At 49.0% G+C, this 17,194-nt stretch overlaps 4 protein-coding genes across 4 annotated transcripts; 2 read left to right on the top strand and 2 right to left on the bottom strand.

The window, feature by feature from the left end:
- Positions 1–253: 253 nt before the first annotated feature.
- Positions 254–5,209, bottom strand: RhiXN_09234 (vacuolar protein sorting-associated VTA1-like protein; the record flags this gene model as incomplete). Its single annotated transcript, XM_043329050.1, has 12 exons — positions 254–1,306; positions 1,365–2,045; positions 2,098–2,256; positions 2,306–2,483; positions 2,540–2,807; positions 4,029–4,209; positions 4,264–4,446; positions 4,482–4,600; positions 4,798–4,944; positions 5,001–5,055; positions 5,116–5,130; positions 5,186–5,209. The coding sequence occupies 12 exons, from the start codon at positions 5,207–5,209 to the stop codon at positions 254–256; spliced, it is 3,063 nt and encodes a 1,020-aa protein (XP_043180496.1).
- A 2,178-nt stretch (positions 5,210–7,387) lies between these two features.
- Positions 7,388–11,814, top strand: RhiXN_09233 (ABC transporter transmembrane region; the record flags this gene model as incomplete). The annotated part of the gene is made up of 11 exons (XM_043329049.1): positions 7,388–7,655; positions 7,703–7,861; positions 7,910–8,161; positions 8,211–8,573; positions 8,629–9,526; positions 9,579–10,138; positions 10,204–10,235; positions 10,289–10,634; positions 10,697–10,794; positions 10,846–11,642; positions 11,700–11,814. 11 exons carry the CDS (start codon positions 7,388–7,390, stop codon positions 11,812–11,814), a joined length of 3,888 nt encoding a protein of 1,295 aa, XP_043180495.1.
- A 498-nt stretch (positions 11,815–12,312) lies between these two features.
- Positions 12,313–12,852, bottom strand: RhiXN_09232 (uncharacterized protein; the record flags this gene model as incomplete). The annotated part of the gene is made up of 3 exons (XM_043329048.1): positions 12,313–12,498; positions 12,549–12,607; positions 12,678–12,852. 3 exons carry the CDS (start codon positions 12,850–12,852, stop codon positions 12,313–12,315), a joined length of 420 nt encoding a protein of 139 aa, XP_043180494.1.
- A 1,129-nt stretch (positions 12,853–13,981) lies between these two features.
- RhiXN_09231 (polysaccharide lyase family 8 protein) lies at positions 13,982–16,656 on the top strand (the record flags this gene model as incomplete). Its single annotated transcript, XM_043329047.1, has 11 exons — positions 13,982–14,136; positions 14,194–14,510; positions 14,550–14,827; positions 14,880–14,961; positions 15,020–15,038; positions 15,090–15,240; positions 15,309–15,352; positions 15,411–15,554; positions 15,619–15,640; positions 15,686–16,187; positions 16,232–16,656. 11 exons carry the CDS (start codon positions 13,982–13,984, stop codon positions 16,654–16,656), a joined length of 2,139 nt encoding a protein of 712 aa, XP_043180493.1.
- Between the last annotated feature and the right edge of the window lie 538 nt (positions 16,657–17,194).

Here is a 17,194-nt window from a genome sequence, read left to right as displayed (position 1 = left end):
AGCTTCACTAGCCAAGTACCACACCTGCAAAAAAAACGTGCAACCGAAACCATACAATAAACTAACCATGAGCGCGTATAAAAAGAGGCAATTGTACGTAGGTGGAGGGACGTAACTTAAAAAGAAAAGAAAAAAGGACCGGGCCGAGCCGGCCGGGAATCGTAAAAGCACAGACATACAGATCCACTCTACTAGGAGAGGTATACACCGACAAGATACTGAGTTTCAAATACAAAAATAATGTACGTTCTGATTAGGTTGCGCGCCCATTCACGATAGCCAACGCGTTCAACAACTCCCTCCGGGCCGTTTCGAGATCGTCATAGTCCAACGCGGAGATGGCAAACTTGGCATGCTTCTGTGCTCGCTGAGTGGACGGGCCAGAGATCGCGGTTGGCAAAGGGGGCGAAGCAGGTTTGGCATGTGGTGTCGCGGGAGTATAAGGATAAGATGACTGCTGGGGCACCTGAACCAGTGCATGGGTCTGGGATGGAGAGTGCGAATGAGATTGGGAAGGAGAATGATGATGCCCATGTGGGTGTGGCTGAACAAGTGCCGGTGGGGCGACGTAAGTAGGCTCAGGATATGGAGGAGCCGAAGCCGTGGGATAAGCTACGTTTGGAATGGCGCGATTGATCTGATATGCTTGAGGTCGGACCAATGCACCAGTGAGAGGGGGAAGTGCGTCCACATCCGGAGGAGGAAGGATCGCGGGTGGCGCGCGTGGAGTAGGCTCATACCGTCGTGAGTTCGTAGGACTAGCGGTTGGAGGGGGACCGGTGATTTGAAGAGGCGCCCGCTGGTCTGGAAGTGGGATCGACATTTGTTCAGGGGATGACTCTGGTGAAGAAGATGCGACACTGCTGAGACCCCCAACAGTTGATCCCGAGAAATGAACGCGTCGTGGTGGCAAGACCAGCGCCGTGGCAAGAGCGTTTGCACCAGCCGGAGATCCCGTGGGAGTACTTGTGGACTCGGTGGGTGAATCAGTTTTCGGTGCAGGAGAGCTGGCTGGTGGGATTGATGCGTGAGAAGAGGCGGGGGTTGCTGTGCTTGCCGAAGGTGATGGGTGTCTACCTGGAACGTTAGGATGACCAGACCTAGGGGAGGTTTGCTTGGACGACGATTGGGAAGATGGAGTGGAATCAGTATTTGCTGTGCCGGGAATAAGAGTGGGTGGTCCATTTATGACGGGTAGGCTGGCAGCTGTGGGGCTAGTTGGTCCTTGTCCGTGGATCGCAGAATCCGATGGCCGTTGAGCGAAGCTTGCCTGACGACTTTCGGGTGGTTGAACGGCAAGACTAGCCTTGATAGAAGATATTAGAATGAGTTGAGTATGTAAAATATGTGTCATTATAACCTACCTGTCGGTTGTCCCATACGCCATTGCTCCCAACAACGCTCTCTCCACTGGCCTCGTGTCCGTTCTCAGTAGAATTAAACCTGCTTCTCCTGGCGTCCCCTCGTAAGTGGCCCCCATTCCCGTCTTCGTCCGTTCCCAAATCTGTCCCACTGTCCTCTTCGTCTACGCCGGGCGTCGCACGACTACTCAAGTTGCTCAACCCCCTGCGAACACGTTTCTCCTTGATTGGGCTCTCTATAACGCTAGGAGGATTCCCGTCCCTCCCGGGCGCGTCAGGTGGCGAATATACTCGGTTACTCCACAACGGGCTTGAGCCTCCGGCCGAACGAGTAGGCGTAGTCGTAGATACATCAGAGGCTCGACGCCTCGATGTACTTCCAGTACCGTTTCCATTTCCAAATCCGGATCCGTTCACAGACGTAATAAGGGATGATGTCGTGGCCGTGGATGGTGATTGGGAGCTTTGGCTACGATTATGGGTGTGCGCAGTTGGAGGGGGAGAAGAGGGCGATGGAGCTTCCAGAGGAAGTGAGCTCGTAGAACCAATTGTCAATGTTTGAGACGCGCTTGGATCCGTTAGGCTTGATGGGAGTTGCGAATCGACCGGAGCAGAGGGCGAAGGAGGTGGGGGTGGTGCTCGGCCATCTCGAAAGGCTTTGGATATCTCTGTGGCTCTCCATTTCTGTGGGAAATCTTGAGTGAATGCACATACAGGTTCATATACAATTACTCACAGAGTAGGTTCGTTTCTCGATTGTCTTCGGAGTATGGGATAGTTTGACGTTATCAAAGGCGCCGAGCAAGTCATAGAATTGGCCTGCGGCAAGGAACTTCTTGGCCGTCGACCGAGAAGCTGCGCCGCGGCGGTCTTCTTCGTCAGCCATGACGAATATCTGTGGCTACGTCAATAGTCTGTTTACGTGCTTGAGCAAGAGCGCGCACCCTATCGGCAAAGTTCTCAACATACAAGTACGCCACCTCTTCGTTCTGTATCGACTCATGGTCACGCAGTGCCTTCTTCGTGGCTTCCAGCGAGTCCATCAGTTTCGCCAGAAATTGTCGTCCTCCACCGCCCGACAGCTTCAGACTCAATCCTTTCTTCACTGCGTAGTATTCGCACCTATATTAATTATTGTATTTAGCTCATCTACCGGAACCTGTCCACTAAATACCCACCAGAATGATATAATCGGATCCTTGGCCCTCATCTCGTCCGCGCGCTGGAGGAACGGCGCGATAGGCTTAAGCTCAGGTGGGACTTGTGGGAGAGGCATCGTAGAGACCGGACGGGATGCGGAGACAAGGTAAGTGGGGGTGTGGTGGTAATCGTCAACTGATATTATTTCGATTTCAGATTTGCCAAAGTTTTGGTCGGTTCGTAGTTGTGGTTCTTTGGAGCTCTCCTTTCGGACTCTTCCGGGCTCGGTCTCGGTGGCTGTGCAGTCTACCAAACCACGATACGCATCGGGCCACTCGCCACAACCAGCTCATTATATGCGCGCAACTCACTGCGTACGGTATATCTTTTTCGCTGATTCACCCTTATGGATCAAGAGTATTCCTATTACGTCTTTAGCTATCTTTCTTCTTACTCGGAAAGTGACAAAACAAGCAGGCCTCGTGGCCCTCCTGATCCAACTCGCGCGCCATTAGCCCCTATACGACCGATCCATATTAAGACACGACTGAACAGCTCCATAGATCATTCTTGAACCAGACCGCGCTAGGCCCATCAATGACTCGTAACTTCCAAACGCGACCTCGGCCTCGCTCGACCTATACATTCTCGACTGTTCGATACCATGCGAGATATTTTACGGGGCGGTGCGAAGCTCCAACGCTACCGCCAAACACGCTGCAATAGGCGTTCATCGTCATAAGAACCCCCACCTAAATCCTACTATTGCCTCGTGTACATCACCTGCCTTTCGCGTGCTCGCAACAACTTGGCTGGAGTAACTTGCTAGCGCTATCCGGTATATCCAATATTCCAAATGGGGCAGGAACCGGGGCAAACGACTTGAAATGAAACGATGTGCCTCCACACTTCATCGACGATTGTGGCACGTTTTGTTTCCAATTTCCGAACCTCTGTAGAGGCGTGTTCTGTTATATCAATTTCACAGATTAGGAACAAGTGTATATATGCACTTGCAAGCGATAACAGCCTTCCATAAGCTAATATCCGGAGGCTTCTTGCTGATTGACACTATTATGCGCTTATCGCCACCCGAAGTCTCCTTTGTGTATGCTCGGCCGGGCTACCTATATCACCTTGGTGCATGCACGTGGCTTGATACCGGCTTATGGTCCGAGGCCAATCGGGTCTGATCATGACTCACTGTAAATCAAGAGCGGAAAGATTTGATAAACCTACGTATAGGAAGGGCAGAGCCAAGTGTCAAGTTCATTGTATGCTAGCATCTACCTAAGATGCATTCAGTATAGTAACGATCAAAGTACTTCACTCTCCACAGAACGGGCGACCACATCGTATTACTTGGAATATGATGCCCAACAGTGGTCGGGAACTAATCGCGTTACGTGTATGTATAGCCACATCAAGACATAAGGGGTGGATGATCATGATTTAAAACAGTACTACTAGACCGAATTTATGCCAAGTCAATTCAAGCAGGTTACGAATGTACCCGATTTAACAAACCGAGACTAAAAGTTACTGGGTTGATGATATCCACGTTTACTTCAGGACACGGTGCCCCAATTCGTTCGTAAAAATGTTGAATATTATCCACGAACTCGCGAGTGGAGATTTTTGAGTGCCATAGGCCGATGGCCAATCTACGAAGACGTGGTAATGGTTGGATCGCCTCCAGCAACCGATCCTATAAAATGTGGATTGAATAATTATGCACAGGAAATCTGATGCTGAAACTAACCAATTGGTTATGTTCCGGCCAGTTGAATTGCACTAGAATTAGCTCCTCTAACGCAGGCAGCTTTGTAGCCAATTTAGATAGCAGATTTGCGATAGCTCCCCATTCATCGCCTTCTTCATAACCGTTAAAATACCCCAATCCCCTCAAGTTCGGCATTTCGTCTAGGACAAAGTTGTCCAAATCCTGAAGAACATTACTAGACTCCCAAGCTCAGGCACTCCTGGTTCACGGAATTCAAGTAATTGTATTTGTTTCGTAAGTGTTGATTTTAAAAGTTCCCTGACCAAGAGACCCGGGCCTCCAAAATGGCGGATTGAAGGCATCATCTCCTCCATATCTGTAGGTGTCAGAATGAGCCCCGGTGGATAGAGGAGCCCTGGAGTACTATCGTATCCATCTGTCGACAAAATTATCTTCTGGAGCTTGTTGCTGCTCCGGATAAATTGTCTGAACTCGGGGCCACTATAGTTATCGATGGGAGCCAAGTAGAGAGATTTGGTCTCGAGTATGCGTAGATTGGGGAGCAATCTGAACCCAGTTTGCTAAACAAGTCGATAGATCCCCAAGGAGGTGCCCCTCTTTCCTCATCCTCCTCAAACGCTAAACTCAGTGACTCGATGTTACTGGCTCCTTGAATAAATTCCACAAGAGTACTGGGCAATTCGTCGTCGGGATCCTCCCCTAAGTCAATTCCGATGTTAGTTCCAAGTGAAGGATTAAAACATAATTGATCCAACCTGTGAGTCCGTCTAGCGTAATAGAGAGATCCCGCAAATTCGTCAGTGGTACGATCTTTATAATGGGAACATCGAGCTTCACTATCATGTTCACCATCTTTATAGATTTATTTACCTCGTCTAGATCACCCTATCAAAGACCTGTTAGTATGATCGCAGCTTCGGTGCAAATCAATGGTACGCACCAGGGGTATTTCATTCTGAACCATAGTTAGACTAATCGACTGGAGCTTGGGGAGTTTTTGACATAGGCGAACCAGAGTACCATACCAATCGACCCCTTTTCCTTGCAATATCGATACCGTCCAACCCAGATGCTTCAAGTTATTCATACTTGATGCCACCGAATAAAAGTCGCTCAGTTTTTGTTCATCCATGTACAGTCGAACGCGAAGATGATTCACGTAGCTAGTTAATGACGTTATACCATCCTGCTGGTGTATAGAACTGTTGAAGAGTACATCTTGCCACCGGTTTTCTGCTTCGTTCTCCTTTGGATACAAGCAAATAGAGCGGTAAAGTAGAGGGAGAATGATAGATCTCCAGGTTTTGCAGACTAGAGAAGCAGATGCAAGGTTATCCCGGGGAACCAGTCTCAGAATAATTTGCAGAACTTCGGCGGGAAGCTACAGAACTTCATGGCGAGGTTGACCGCAAGTTGAGAGGCACATCGTAACTCCCTTGAGACCTAACATACCATAATTTCCACATACGGCCGAGTTGGCCGGCGTGGACCCCAGACTTACTTTTGGTGGGATATAATAGTATGCCAACTCGTCGATACTCTCCTAATGCACAGTGCGAGCTGAAAAGCAATCGACACATAATTCCAGCTCGATGGGGGTGGTCTAATTCCTTGGTCATGATTACCATAATAGGTTATCAATAGAATCAGACAATGACAAAAATTAAAAATAGTGTAAATATGAATTACGGTACAAATAATACCGGTTCATTAAACCACACTGTCGAAACTTACGATTGGAAAGCTTCTCGCGTACCCCCTCAACTTCTCAGCCATGTGGTCGGCATTATTAGCGCCTGTTGTCAGATGTGTTCTTTGCTGCGATCTTCTGCGCATGCATATAGGCGCGCATACGCAGCCCTCTAATTTTCAGGTTTGCTGCATAATCCCGTGTTTGTTGATGTCTGTCAATGCGTAGTCCGGCCTCAGCGGCCACACTAAGCTATCATAATAAAGTGTGTGTCTTTAAACTTACACCTGTGCCGATGGATAAGCATTCCATCACCATATGGGTACCAACATGGCAATCAGTTCGGGGAAGTGAGTCTAGTCAAAAATATGCCAAATATAGTGTTGAAACGAATGGTACACATTGCTAGGGGTGTTCCCTTTCCGGCACTGTCACGGTCTCCCTAGCATCCCGCAAAAGAAAAAGATTGACGTACTGTAGTCTAGCAATGCCGGACTATTGCAATTGCAGGACATTGTCACGCTACTTACGGCACCTACTAGTACTCCGGATACTTCGGGAACGTGGTTGTGGTGCGCGGATTTTTGCGCGGGGGGTCGCGGAAGTTGCAGCCAATCACCATCGTTTGCTCGCGCAATAGCCGGTGCCAATTACGATTTATAAACCAGATCGCCAACATGGGTCGTCATGGTGTTACAGAAGGGCTGGAACCCTTATCCATCCAACCCGGGGTATTATAGCAAATAGCAACAGGCACCTCTGCTTTGGAGTATACACCGGGCCCCGGCTCATGGCCAATGCCAGTGGCAGCCGCGGACACTCTCTGGACTCTGGGGGCTACATGGTGGAATCGAGCAACTACAGTGTATTCAAGCTCCGGCTTGCATGGCGCAGGCTCAAGGAGCGAGCTCGACTACGGCACAGCGTAGAAGCCTATTGTTGAGCCTACGCTCTCAAAAAGGGAACAAGAGTGAATGATGATGTCTCGATGGACGCGTGTCCATCGGAGTGAGATCCCTTGGGTCTAATTCTGGTTTATCAGAGTCATCTGAATGGTTCGGCAATCGGATGACGTGTGCTTGAGAGTTGTGAGGTGCCCGCCGTCACATGGTGTGGGCACGCAGCCTGGCGCAGCTTGTAGGGCAACTAGCGTGATGTATGCGCGGCCGTTACTACGCAGTTCAACAGCCAAGGCTTGGTTTCCTGTCATACGTTTAGAGTGTTTTGAATGGATCGAGTCAGGGAGGCACAGTGTCCGAGTCAAATAGGACCGAGCCGGCTACGGGCCAAGAAGCATCATACCAGACCTGAATTGCCAATTCGCCCAAGGAGCAAATAAACCCATAAGGTACCAGAGGAAACGTCGCTGATTGGTGCGTCAACCTCCGCGCGCGTCGCCGAAATATAAATAAGGTGGGATGTTGTGTGGAATTTCGTTGTGTATCCCCTATCATGTCTGACGACGAAAAGCGCCATAGCGCTGACCACAGTACTGTGGCAGTCGATGACAAGCCTCAATCCCAGCCCAAGCGCAAACTGTTTGGTGGGTCCAAGAAGAGTGCGTCTGACAAGGAGAAAGCGAAGGAGGTAGAGAAGGCAGCCGAGGCAGCCAATACGACTCCTATGATCGCGCCTGTCGGATTCACCGAACTCTTTCGATTCTCCACTCCCTTTGAGCTCACTCTCGATGCGATTGGCTTAGTTGCAGCTGCGGCCGCTGGTATGTCTATTACTCCTTATTTATGTTAATTGCTGACATTATCACAGGTGCTGCCCAACCTCTCATGTCCCTACTCTTTGGCCGTCTTACACAGGATTTTGTCGATTTCACCATAGCCATCAATAACGGAAGCGACCAAATCGAGACCGCCAGGCGTGCATTTGAGAAAAATGCGGCCAACAATGCGATGTACCTTGTGTTTATCGGTGAGTACCACATGCCCATAGCTTCTATCAGAAGCTTACATTATCCAGGTATCGGCATATTTGTTTGCACGTTTGTTTACATGTACTTTTGGATCTATACCGGCGAGGTCAATTCGAAGCGCATCCGTGAACGCTATCTTCAAGCAGTCCTACGCCAGGATATTGCTTACTTTGACAATCTTGGCGCTGGTGAAGTAGCTACCCGCATTCAGACCGATACCCACTTGGTTCAGCAAGGCATGTCAGAAAAGGTGCCGCTTATTGTTAGCTACCTTGGTGCTTTCTTCACCGGTTTTATCTGTAAGTTCAATCAATCTAGGGTTTCAATACGCAGCTGACAAGTCCCTAGTGGCATATATTCGTTCTTGGCGTCTTGCCCTTGCCGTATCGTCCATTTTGCCATGCATCGCGATCACCGGGGCCATTATGAACAAGTTTGTTTCTACCTACATGCAGCTTTCTCTGGAGTCTGTTAGTGCAGGCGGAGGATCATTGGCAGAAGAGGTTATCTCTACCATTCGCACAGCACATGCGTTTGGCACTCAGATGACTTTAGCCGAACGCTACGATGTCTTTATCAACAAGGCATATATGTTCGACAACAAGGCGGCCGTTATCCAGGGCTGCGGCTTGGGTGTATTTTTCTTCGTTATTTACGGTGCCTATGGCTTGGCATTCAACTTTGGCACAACGCTCATCCTTCAGGGACATGGTGAGTACAAACATTATCATTTGTTGATTATACACTAATTCCAACACGCATATAGCCTCAGCCGGTACCGTGGTCAACGTATTCATTGCAATCTTGATCGGTTCTTTCTCTTTGGCTATGCTTGCTCCCGAACAACAGGCCGTTTCTCATGCCCGCGGTGCAGCTGCCAAACTATTCCAAACCATTGACCGTGTTCCTCCCATCGATTCACTCTCTGATGCCGGCCTCAAGCCTGAGAAGCCTGGTCCCGGAAAGATCGAGCTCCGCAACGTCAAGTTTGATTACCCATCCCGTCCTGATGTCCGTATCCTCAAGGATCTTACTCTTACCTTCGAGGCTGGCAAGACTGCTGCTCTCGTTGGTGCTTCTGGCTCAGGCAAGAGTACCATCATTGCTTTGATCGAGCGCTTCTACGATCCTCTTTCTGGTAGCGTTCTGCTAGATGGTGTTGACCTGAAGCAGCTCAACGTTCGCTGGCTCCGCTCTCAGATTGGTCTCGTTTCTCAGGAACCTACTCTTTTCGCAACTACTATTGAAGAGAACGTCGCTCATGGTCTTGTCGGTGGCAAGTACGATCACGTCATCCGCGGTTGCGAACGTGGTGAGGAGGAAGCTCTCAAGGAGCGACGCCGCTTGGTTGTCGAAGCATGCGAGCGCGCCAACGCTAGGGACTTTATCGAGCGTCTTCCTGAAGCTTGGAAGACCATGGTCGGCGAACGCGGGTTCTTGCTTAGCGGTGGCCAAAAGCAACGTATTGCGATTGCTCGTGCTATTGTCTCTGATCCCAAGGTCCTGCTCCTCGACGAGGCTACCTCTGCTCTCGATACTCAATCCGAAGGAATCGTTCAAAACGCCCTCGACAAGGCTGCTGCTGGACGCACGACTATTACGATTGCCCATCGCCTGTCAACGATCAAGGATGCTGACCAGATTTATGTCATGGGTGACGGAATGTACGTTTATTCGCTTTTGTGCTGTTTCCGCACGACTGACGATAGTATATAGGGTTCTCGAACAAGGCACACACAACGAACTTTTGCGCAATGCTGACGGCCACTATGCGGCTCTTGTCGAGGCGCAGAAGCTGCGTGAGGAGGAATCCAAGGGGCAAACTGCCAAACAATTCGACTCGGATAACGAGGATGATGCCAAGACCGCACCCGTCGACCCCAGCTCCGAAAAGGCCAGTCTTCCCGCCGAAGACATGGAACCTCTTAAGCGCACCACAACTGGTACCCGCTCGCTCGCCTCGGAGATTTTGTCGGCACGCGAAAAGGGGGATGGCAAGCGCTATGGAAACAAGGACCACAGCTTCACTTATCTGTTCAAACGTATGGGCCTCATCAACCGTGATAGCTGGAAACTTTACGTCTGGGGATGCCTGGCTGCGATCGTAACCGGCCTGGTTTACCCTGTGATGGGTATCGTATATTCGCAGGCCATTGTCGGATTCTCCGACCGCGACCGGGCCAAAGTTCGTCGCTCGGGTGACCGCAATGCGCTCTGGTTCTTCATTATTGCGATTGTCTCGGCTATCTCCATTGCTATCCAGAACTTGGTCTTTGGTATGACCGCGTCCCGTTGACCAGCAAGCTCCGTACTCTGAGCTTCCGCGCTATTTTGAGACAAGACATTGGTTGGTTTGACGAGGACAAGCACTCGGTGCGTATTTTTATGATTGTTTTGAACCTATTGCTGACTTGCTTTCTTTGCAGACTGGTGCTCTTACTTCCACGCTCTCCGACAACCCTCAAAAGGTGAACGGACTGGCAGGTGTTACCCTCGGTGCTATAGTCCAAAGCATTGCTTGCTTGATCGGTGGTTCCGTCATCGGTCTTGCCTATGGCTGGAAGCTCGCTCTCGTTGCCATCGCCTGTATCCCGCTCGTCGTGTCGACCGGTTATATTCGTCTCCGTGTTGTCGTGCTCAAGGATCAGTCGAACAAGGCCGCCCACGAAGAGTCTGCTCAAGTTGCATGCGAAGCTGCTGGTTCCATCAAGACTGTTGCTTCCCTTACCCGCGAAAAGGATTGCTGCGACAACTACAGCCGATCGCTTGAAGGTCCTTTACAACGTTCCAACAGGACTTCCTTGTACAGCAATGCCTTCTATGCGTTGTCGCAGTCGATGACCTTTTTGTTATCGCGCTTGTGTTCTGGTACGGTTCCAAGTTGGTTGGTTCTCAAGAGTATTCGACCAATGCGTTCTTCATTTGCTTGATGGTGAGTTCCAGAAGGCCTTTAAGTTTTAACCGTATCTGACTTGCCTTCCAGAGTACCACCTTCGGTTCTATCCAAGCCGGTAACGTTTTCATGTTCGTGCCGGATATGTCCTCTGCCAAGGGTGCTGCCAACGATATCATCAACCTGCTCGACTCTCGTCCTGAAATCGATGCCGAGTCGACCGAAGGCAAGCCAATGCCCAACGCCGTTGGTCGTGTTGTCCTCGATGATATCCACTTCCGTTACCCCACTCGTCCTGGTGTTCGTGTTCTCCGCAACCTAAACCTCGTTGTAGAGCCTGGCACATATATTGCTCTCGTCGGTGCTTCCGGAAGCGGCAAGTCGACCGTCATTCAACTCATCGAGCGCTTCTACGATCCTCTCGCTGGCAAAGTCACTCTCGACGGGCAAGACATCTCCGAGCTGAACGTTCAAGAGTACCGCAAGCACATCGCCCTTGTCTCCCAGGAGCCCACTCTCTACTCTGGTACTATCAGGTTCAACATTCTTCTGGGCGCCAACAAACCCCACGATCAAGTCACCCAGGCCGAGATCGAGCAAGCTTGCAGGGACGCAAATATTCTTGACTTTATCAACGGTCTTCCCCAGGGCTTTGATACCGAGGTCGGTGGAAAGGGCAGTCAGCTTTCCGGTGGTCAGAAGCAACGTATTGCCATTGCTCGTGCTTTGCTTCGCAACCCCAAGGTCCTTTTGCTCGATGAGGCTACCTCTGCATTGGACTCGACTTCCGAGAAGGTTGTACAGGCTGCTCTCGACAACGCCGCCAAGGGACGCACGACGATCGCTATTGCTCATCGTTTGTCGACTATTCAAAACGCTGACAGGATGTAAGTTTTCTCTATGCCTCTAAATTCAGCATCAGACGCTAATTGTTCGTTTAACAGTTACTACATCAAAGATGGCAAGGTCGCCGAAGCCGGCACCCATGACGAGCTCTTGGCACTTCGTGGTGGATACTTCGAATTGGTGCAATTGCAAGGATTGAGCGCGACGAACTAAACGCATTGTCCCTTTATTTTTGTTGTAACTTGTGGTAACTTGGGTTTGGATTGTCCTCAGCTTTTTGCTTTTCGTTCTTTATATGGGTTGATTACGCAGTAAAGATTGTGCTTTGTCGAGTTGTGATAGATCTACTTTGTGTTATAATAGTCGATGAATGCATGTAATGCTTGAGGGGTTATTGGATTGTTACACTCTCCTTGCAGAGCAGTCTGACTGGAAGCACTTGGTGGGACTTGTTTATGTTCGTTCCGCCGCGCATGCCGTTTTGTGACGAATGCCAGTACTTGTGTTATGGGTATACAATTACGAAAAACAATGCTACAGGATTATGAGGAAATGCCTGAGCGTTTACCAGGCATTCTTAAAAGCAGATACCAAACTTCCGCAGCCGTGTACGTTCCAACAGACTCCCGTTGATGCCCATGAATGTTGAATATATGTCGAAATGAATCCTACACTGAAACAAGGAGCTCACGTCAAGAAAGCATGTTAGAATTACACTTTTGGCGCCCATAGATCATATAACTCCTTGTCCTTGGGATCAAAACACGTCAAGAGCGCTGGATCGGAGCGAATAACAATCTTTTGTTTGCCCACAACAGGGACGACCGGCATTGGGTTGGGTGGTTCTGAGGCAGCAAGTGTCGAGGCTACGCTTATCGGGCTCAGATTTCGGTCGAACTACACGGGTTTGAGTCATATGTTGAAAGAAAACAATCTGGAATGCTTACTTGTCCAATCATTGGTTGACCAGCCTTTCTCGTCCTCAATGAAGGTGCCAACGCGCGCTCTGGAGTTTTGAATTAGTCAGGGCACTCCATTCCATCCAAGAAATGAAGCGAAGTATGAGATGGACTCACTCTCAAAGTCAGAAACAGTGCGAACTTCGCCATTCGCAAGGTCAATCCTGCTGGAAGGTCGGCTTGCTGGTCTAGAAGCAGGCGTAGGTGTCTCAAATGCAAATGAAGTTCCTTCTCCTCTATCCTCACTGTGAATTGTTGAGGCGCGAGAGAGCGAAGTGAATGGAGTGGACATTTTGTTTGGCGGAGAGAAGAAAGTACGGTAGTAGTCATGTGACCAGAGGAGTCTCCGTTCCCGATTTTAAGTTTGATTCGCAATGTCAAATACGTGCTCTTACACTGTATGTCTACAGAATAGTCCAAGTCGAGACTTGAAGGAAATATCAAATAAAACGCATGCTGCTGTGCCCATAGTGGATTTGTACCACCAGAGAGCGCGGTGGTCAATATTTCTTCGACCAATACACGGCATCTCGTGAGTAGCATTCGCCTGTGACGGTATCCACACCCTCGACTGACTATAGTGTCATTTGCGCACGGGGCTCTCAAAACGAGGAATCAATTCCCGATGCTCTCGAATTGTACACCAGTTGTGTGGTAAGAGTTACATCCAGGCATACATTCAGTACCTCCAGTGCCTGCAGTTGAGAACCTCTTCAAAGAGTAAATACTCGAAATGTCAGTGGGTTAGGTTGGGACATCGTAGTGTAGATTAACATATTCCGTGGTGTTACTTGACGTCAAAGCTTAAGGCATGTACGTCGATAGAGGCCATTGCCTTTGGTTTGTGTTTATTTTACCGTGCAATAAGACATCCCTGAGTTAGACGCATGGATTGGGATCTTCTATATTAAGAACTTGATCTCATCAAACTAAGTAACTCTCGTCCCTCGGCCGACATGGCACCCATCAGCAGGGCCTTTGCAACCGTTGCATTCTGGGCCCACTGGGCCCACAAAACTGACCATTGCTCATGAAGATAAAATAAGATCGAAAGCCTGGTAAATCGCTCATCTATAGCTAACGTGTGTAGAGTAATTATGCTTAGAGTATGTGGATTCGTATGAACAGATGCGTTTGGAAAAAGGCGGACAGCAAGTGCTACTGTTCGATGAACCTTAGCGGCGTTAACGGGGGTTCATGTAGCATATGGACGTAATTTCCATCAAGAAGGGGTACGATCAATAGAAGAGCCAACTGTAGACTCATTTCGGATATCCCGGTTATATTCAAACAGATTTGATCCAACCTACCCTAGGCAAATGTGCAAATACGTTGGTAATTGACTAGCACATCCTTGACTATATAATCTAACGAAGTACACCCTTTCAGCCAATTACTCTTTATCCCCTTGACTCAGCATCATGGTTTATTTTCGGCTGCTCGCAGTAGTAGCTGGTTCAGCGCTGGCATATGCGCAGACAGACGATATTCAAGGTGACATTCAGACTCTCTACAAACAAAGAGTAGCGTCCATCATCCCCGGAAGCGGTGCTACTGCTGAGAACGTCCAGAATTAGTGAGTGAGCCAAGTCAATGCCTATACACTTTGAGTCTGTGTACTGAGAAATCACAGTATGTCTAAAATTCGTGAGGACGGCACGTGGGCAGATGTTGACTATACCACCGGTTGTGACGCTCGGCGTGCCAACTGGCCAGCCAGCGTCCATTGGACCCGGATTCTCTCAATGGCTGGAGCATACTATGGTACTCCAGGAGTTACTGAATATGCCAAAAGCCCGGAATTATGGGGTGTTATATCGCGGGCGATGGATTATTGGTTTGCCAACGATTTCAGCACAATCGGTAACGGAGCATGTATGGATGGGGGTGGTCTTTCGATGATCTATGCCCATGCGGAACTCCAGGATTATGGAATACGAATTGGTATAGGTAAGTACTCAAATCAATACTGGACTCTATTACTAAAAGTAACACCTATATATAGCAATGTGATACTCGTTCCTAGAACCGCTGGATCAGCATGCATGCTACTGCGCGACGAGCTGACCCCGACACAACTGGGGAACTGTACACACATGACTGCGCGTTCATACGCAGTATTCTATCGCGAGATCCAGCCAGCTTACACTGCTGGTGCAAACACACTAGAAATCGCCTCAATCGGAATTTCTGCTGGGCTTCTGGAGAACAACCGCACTGGAAATGCTACCAGATTATTCGAAGCATTTGATCGTATTCATAATGGGGTTAGTCGCCTCGAAAACTGTGAGGAATTCACACTAAACGGATTTTGCCCAGCTTGTGGTTCAAAACGAAGACTATGTAGATGGTGTAAAACCGGATGGCTCGTTTCACCAGCACATCGGGATGATATACAACGGTAAGTCTGATAGAGAGTGCCTGACGTTAATGACCCACGCTGATGCTTAATTCCAAAGGCAACTATGGAGGCGTCTTGTATGTTTTAGCGCTCATGTTGATGCCTGGGATTTAACTTCTCCTATGTAGCTCCGGAAACATTGCAGCACTTGAGTTGCAGTCGCTCAATACGAGATTCCAAGCAAACGAAACAGGCCGAAATGTACTTGGGTTGCTCCTCGGAGGCACACAGTGGATGATATACAGTGATCCTGGAAGGAAGAAGCATTTTTGGGACTATGTAAGCTCAAATGCGCATATGAACAATCAACGACGTTATAAGTAGGCTAATATGGTTTGATATACCAGACTGTCATTCCCAGGTTCATTTCCTTTGCACTTGCGGATAATCAGTATGTCTCTTCCTTTCATGCCATGATAATACTGATGTATGCGCTATATGGATGTCAGAGCGAGCTCAGGCGTTGGAGGAGTGGACAAAAATTACCGAATCCTTGGCGATTCATGGAACCAAACCGAGATGCAGAGGTTTGTCAGGGACTTGGAGCCGGTACCAACTTCAGTTAATGCGGGACCGCTTGTCGGTAATAGGATGTGAGTATATTATTTTTGTTACTATTGGCTTCAAGGCTAACCGTGTTTGTCAATCTTCCTCAAGGTTTTGGAGCTCCGACTACATGGTAGGCTCTGCTCACAGTAATATAGATTCGTGCTAAGTCCTTCAGGTCCATCGTACAGAAGATACTATCACGACTCTCAAGCTCATCTCAAATCGAACGAAGAGCTCCGAGTGCACCAACACCCAGAATCCTTATGGTTTCCACCTTTCAGATGGTGTCATGTACCAATATTCTACAGGGGCAGAGTATCATGACATGTGGGCTACCATTGATTGGAACCTCACCCCAGGCTCCACCACGGACTACAACGCTACAGTTTTGGAATGTTCCAAGACCGAAGTACTTGGCATTGAGGCTTATGCGGGTGGAATCAGCGCAGGAGATGTTGGCGTTGCGGCTATGAAGTATCTCAATCCTCAGACGCAGCAGTTCAGCTTCCGCAAAGCGTGGTTCTTTTTCTCCGATAACGTCCAGCACGTTCTCGTCAACGGTATCGTATCAGGAACCAGTGCACCAGTATACTCCAACCTCGACCAGAGACTACACAAGGGTGCTATTTATATCAACGATGACGAGGTTGAGAGCGGAAATTATAGCAGCGTGAATAGTTTGTGGCACTCTGGAACAGGTTATCTATTCCCCGATCCCAAGGAACGAAGATATGGCTTAACGAAGGAAACAAGACGGGCGAGTGGAAGAATATTGGCACGAGCTCCCAGCCGGCATATACTACCGACATGTTTGCTGCGTCAATATTCCACGACCCATCAAATCTAGGCGGACCAATCGAGTACTCCATTTTCCCTGCGACAGGGTCGAACGAGGATTTCAAGACTAAGGCCACCAAAACCACGCCTAAAACCATTGCCAACGATGGGACCGTAAGTGCAGCCGTCGACTCCGAAGGGCATTTGATGGGAGCTGCATTCTGGGCCGAAGGCGGAGGCTCAGTTCGAGTCCCAACCATGGGACTTATGGTTCATGTCGACCGGGCTGTCGCACTCGTGCTAAAGTATGCTGGCGGACAGTCGGGCGAAATATACTTGGCAGACCCCACCCATGAACCGGTACCGTAAAGGTGCGATTAGAAAAGTCGACCACCAGTTACAAGCATAAACACAGGCGCGATGATCGACGGATACTGGGACACGCGGGTGGAGAATTATATGTGAATACCGGGCACCACCACCGCGACTTGGAGATGTCAAGCGATGTTGTACTGTTGGATTTCGAGCTCCCAGAAGGTGGGATGGCTGGGTCGGGCATAAGCAAGAGGTTTGCCTGCAGTTGGTGCCAATAGCTGCACGTGTTCTTTATGAGCTTTACAGGCCGGAATATATATTTTCTGTTTCTTCTTTTAATACACACTCTTATCCCAAGTAGCTCGATTCTCGGTTTTGCCGGCCGTGGTTGTACGCTAGCACCCCAACCAAAACTCTGTCGTATCATAAATCAGGACGAGTTCGGGGCTTACCAGGGCTTTAGTTGTAGAAGCACAAGCTTTATTATACCAATATCCCTTGGCCGTTACCTCTTAGCTAAATTCACTCTTGGGGAAATGTTCAGATCCACAACGATAGGTAACATACAAAACTAATATGGGAATTCATATTC

The sequence above is a fragment of the Rhizoctonia solani genome, chromosome 5, assembly GCF_016906535.1.
Source record: "Rhizoctonia solani chromosome 5, complete sequence".
NCBI lineage: Eukaryota > Fungi > Basidiomycota > Agaricomycetes > Cantharellales > Ceratobasidiaceae > Rhizoctonia > Rhizoctonia solani.
Note: the sequence above shows the minus strand (reverse complement) of the source record. Positions and strands in the feature narration are given on the sequence as shown.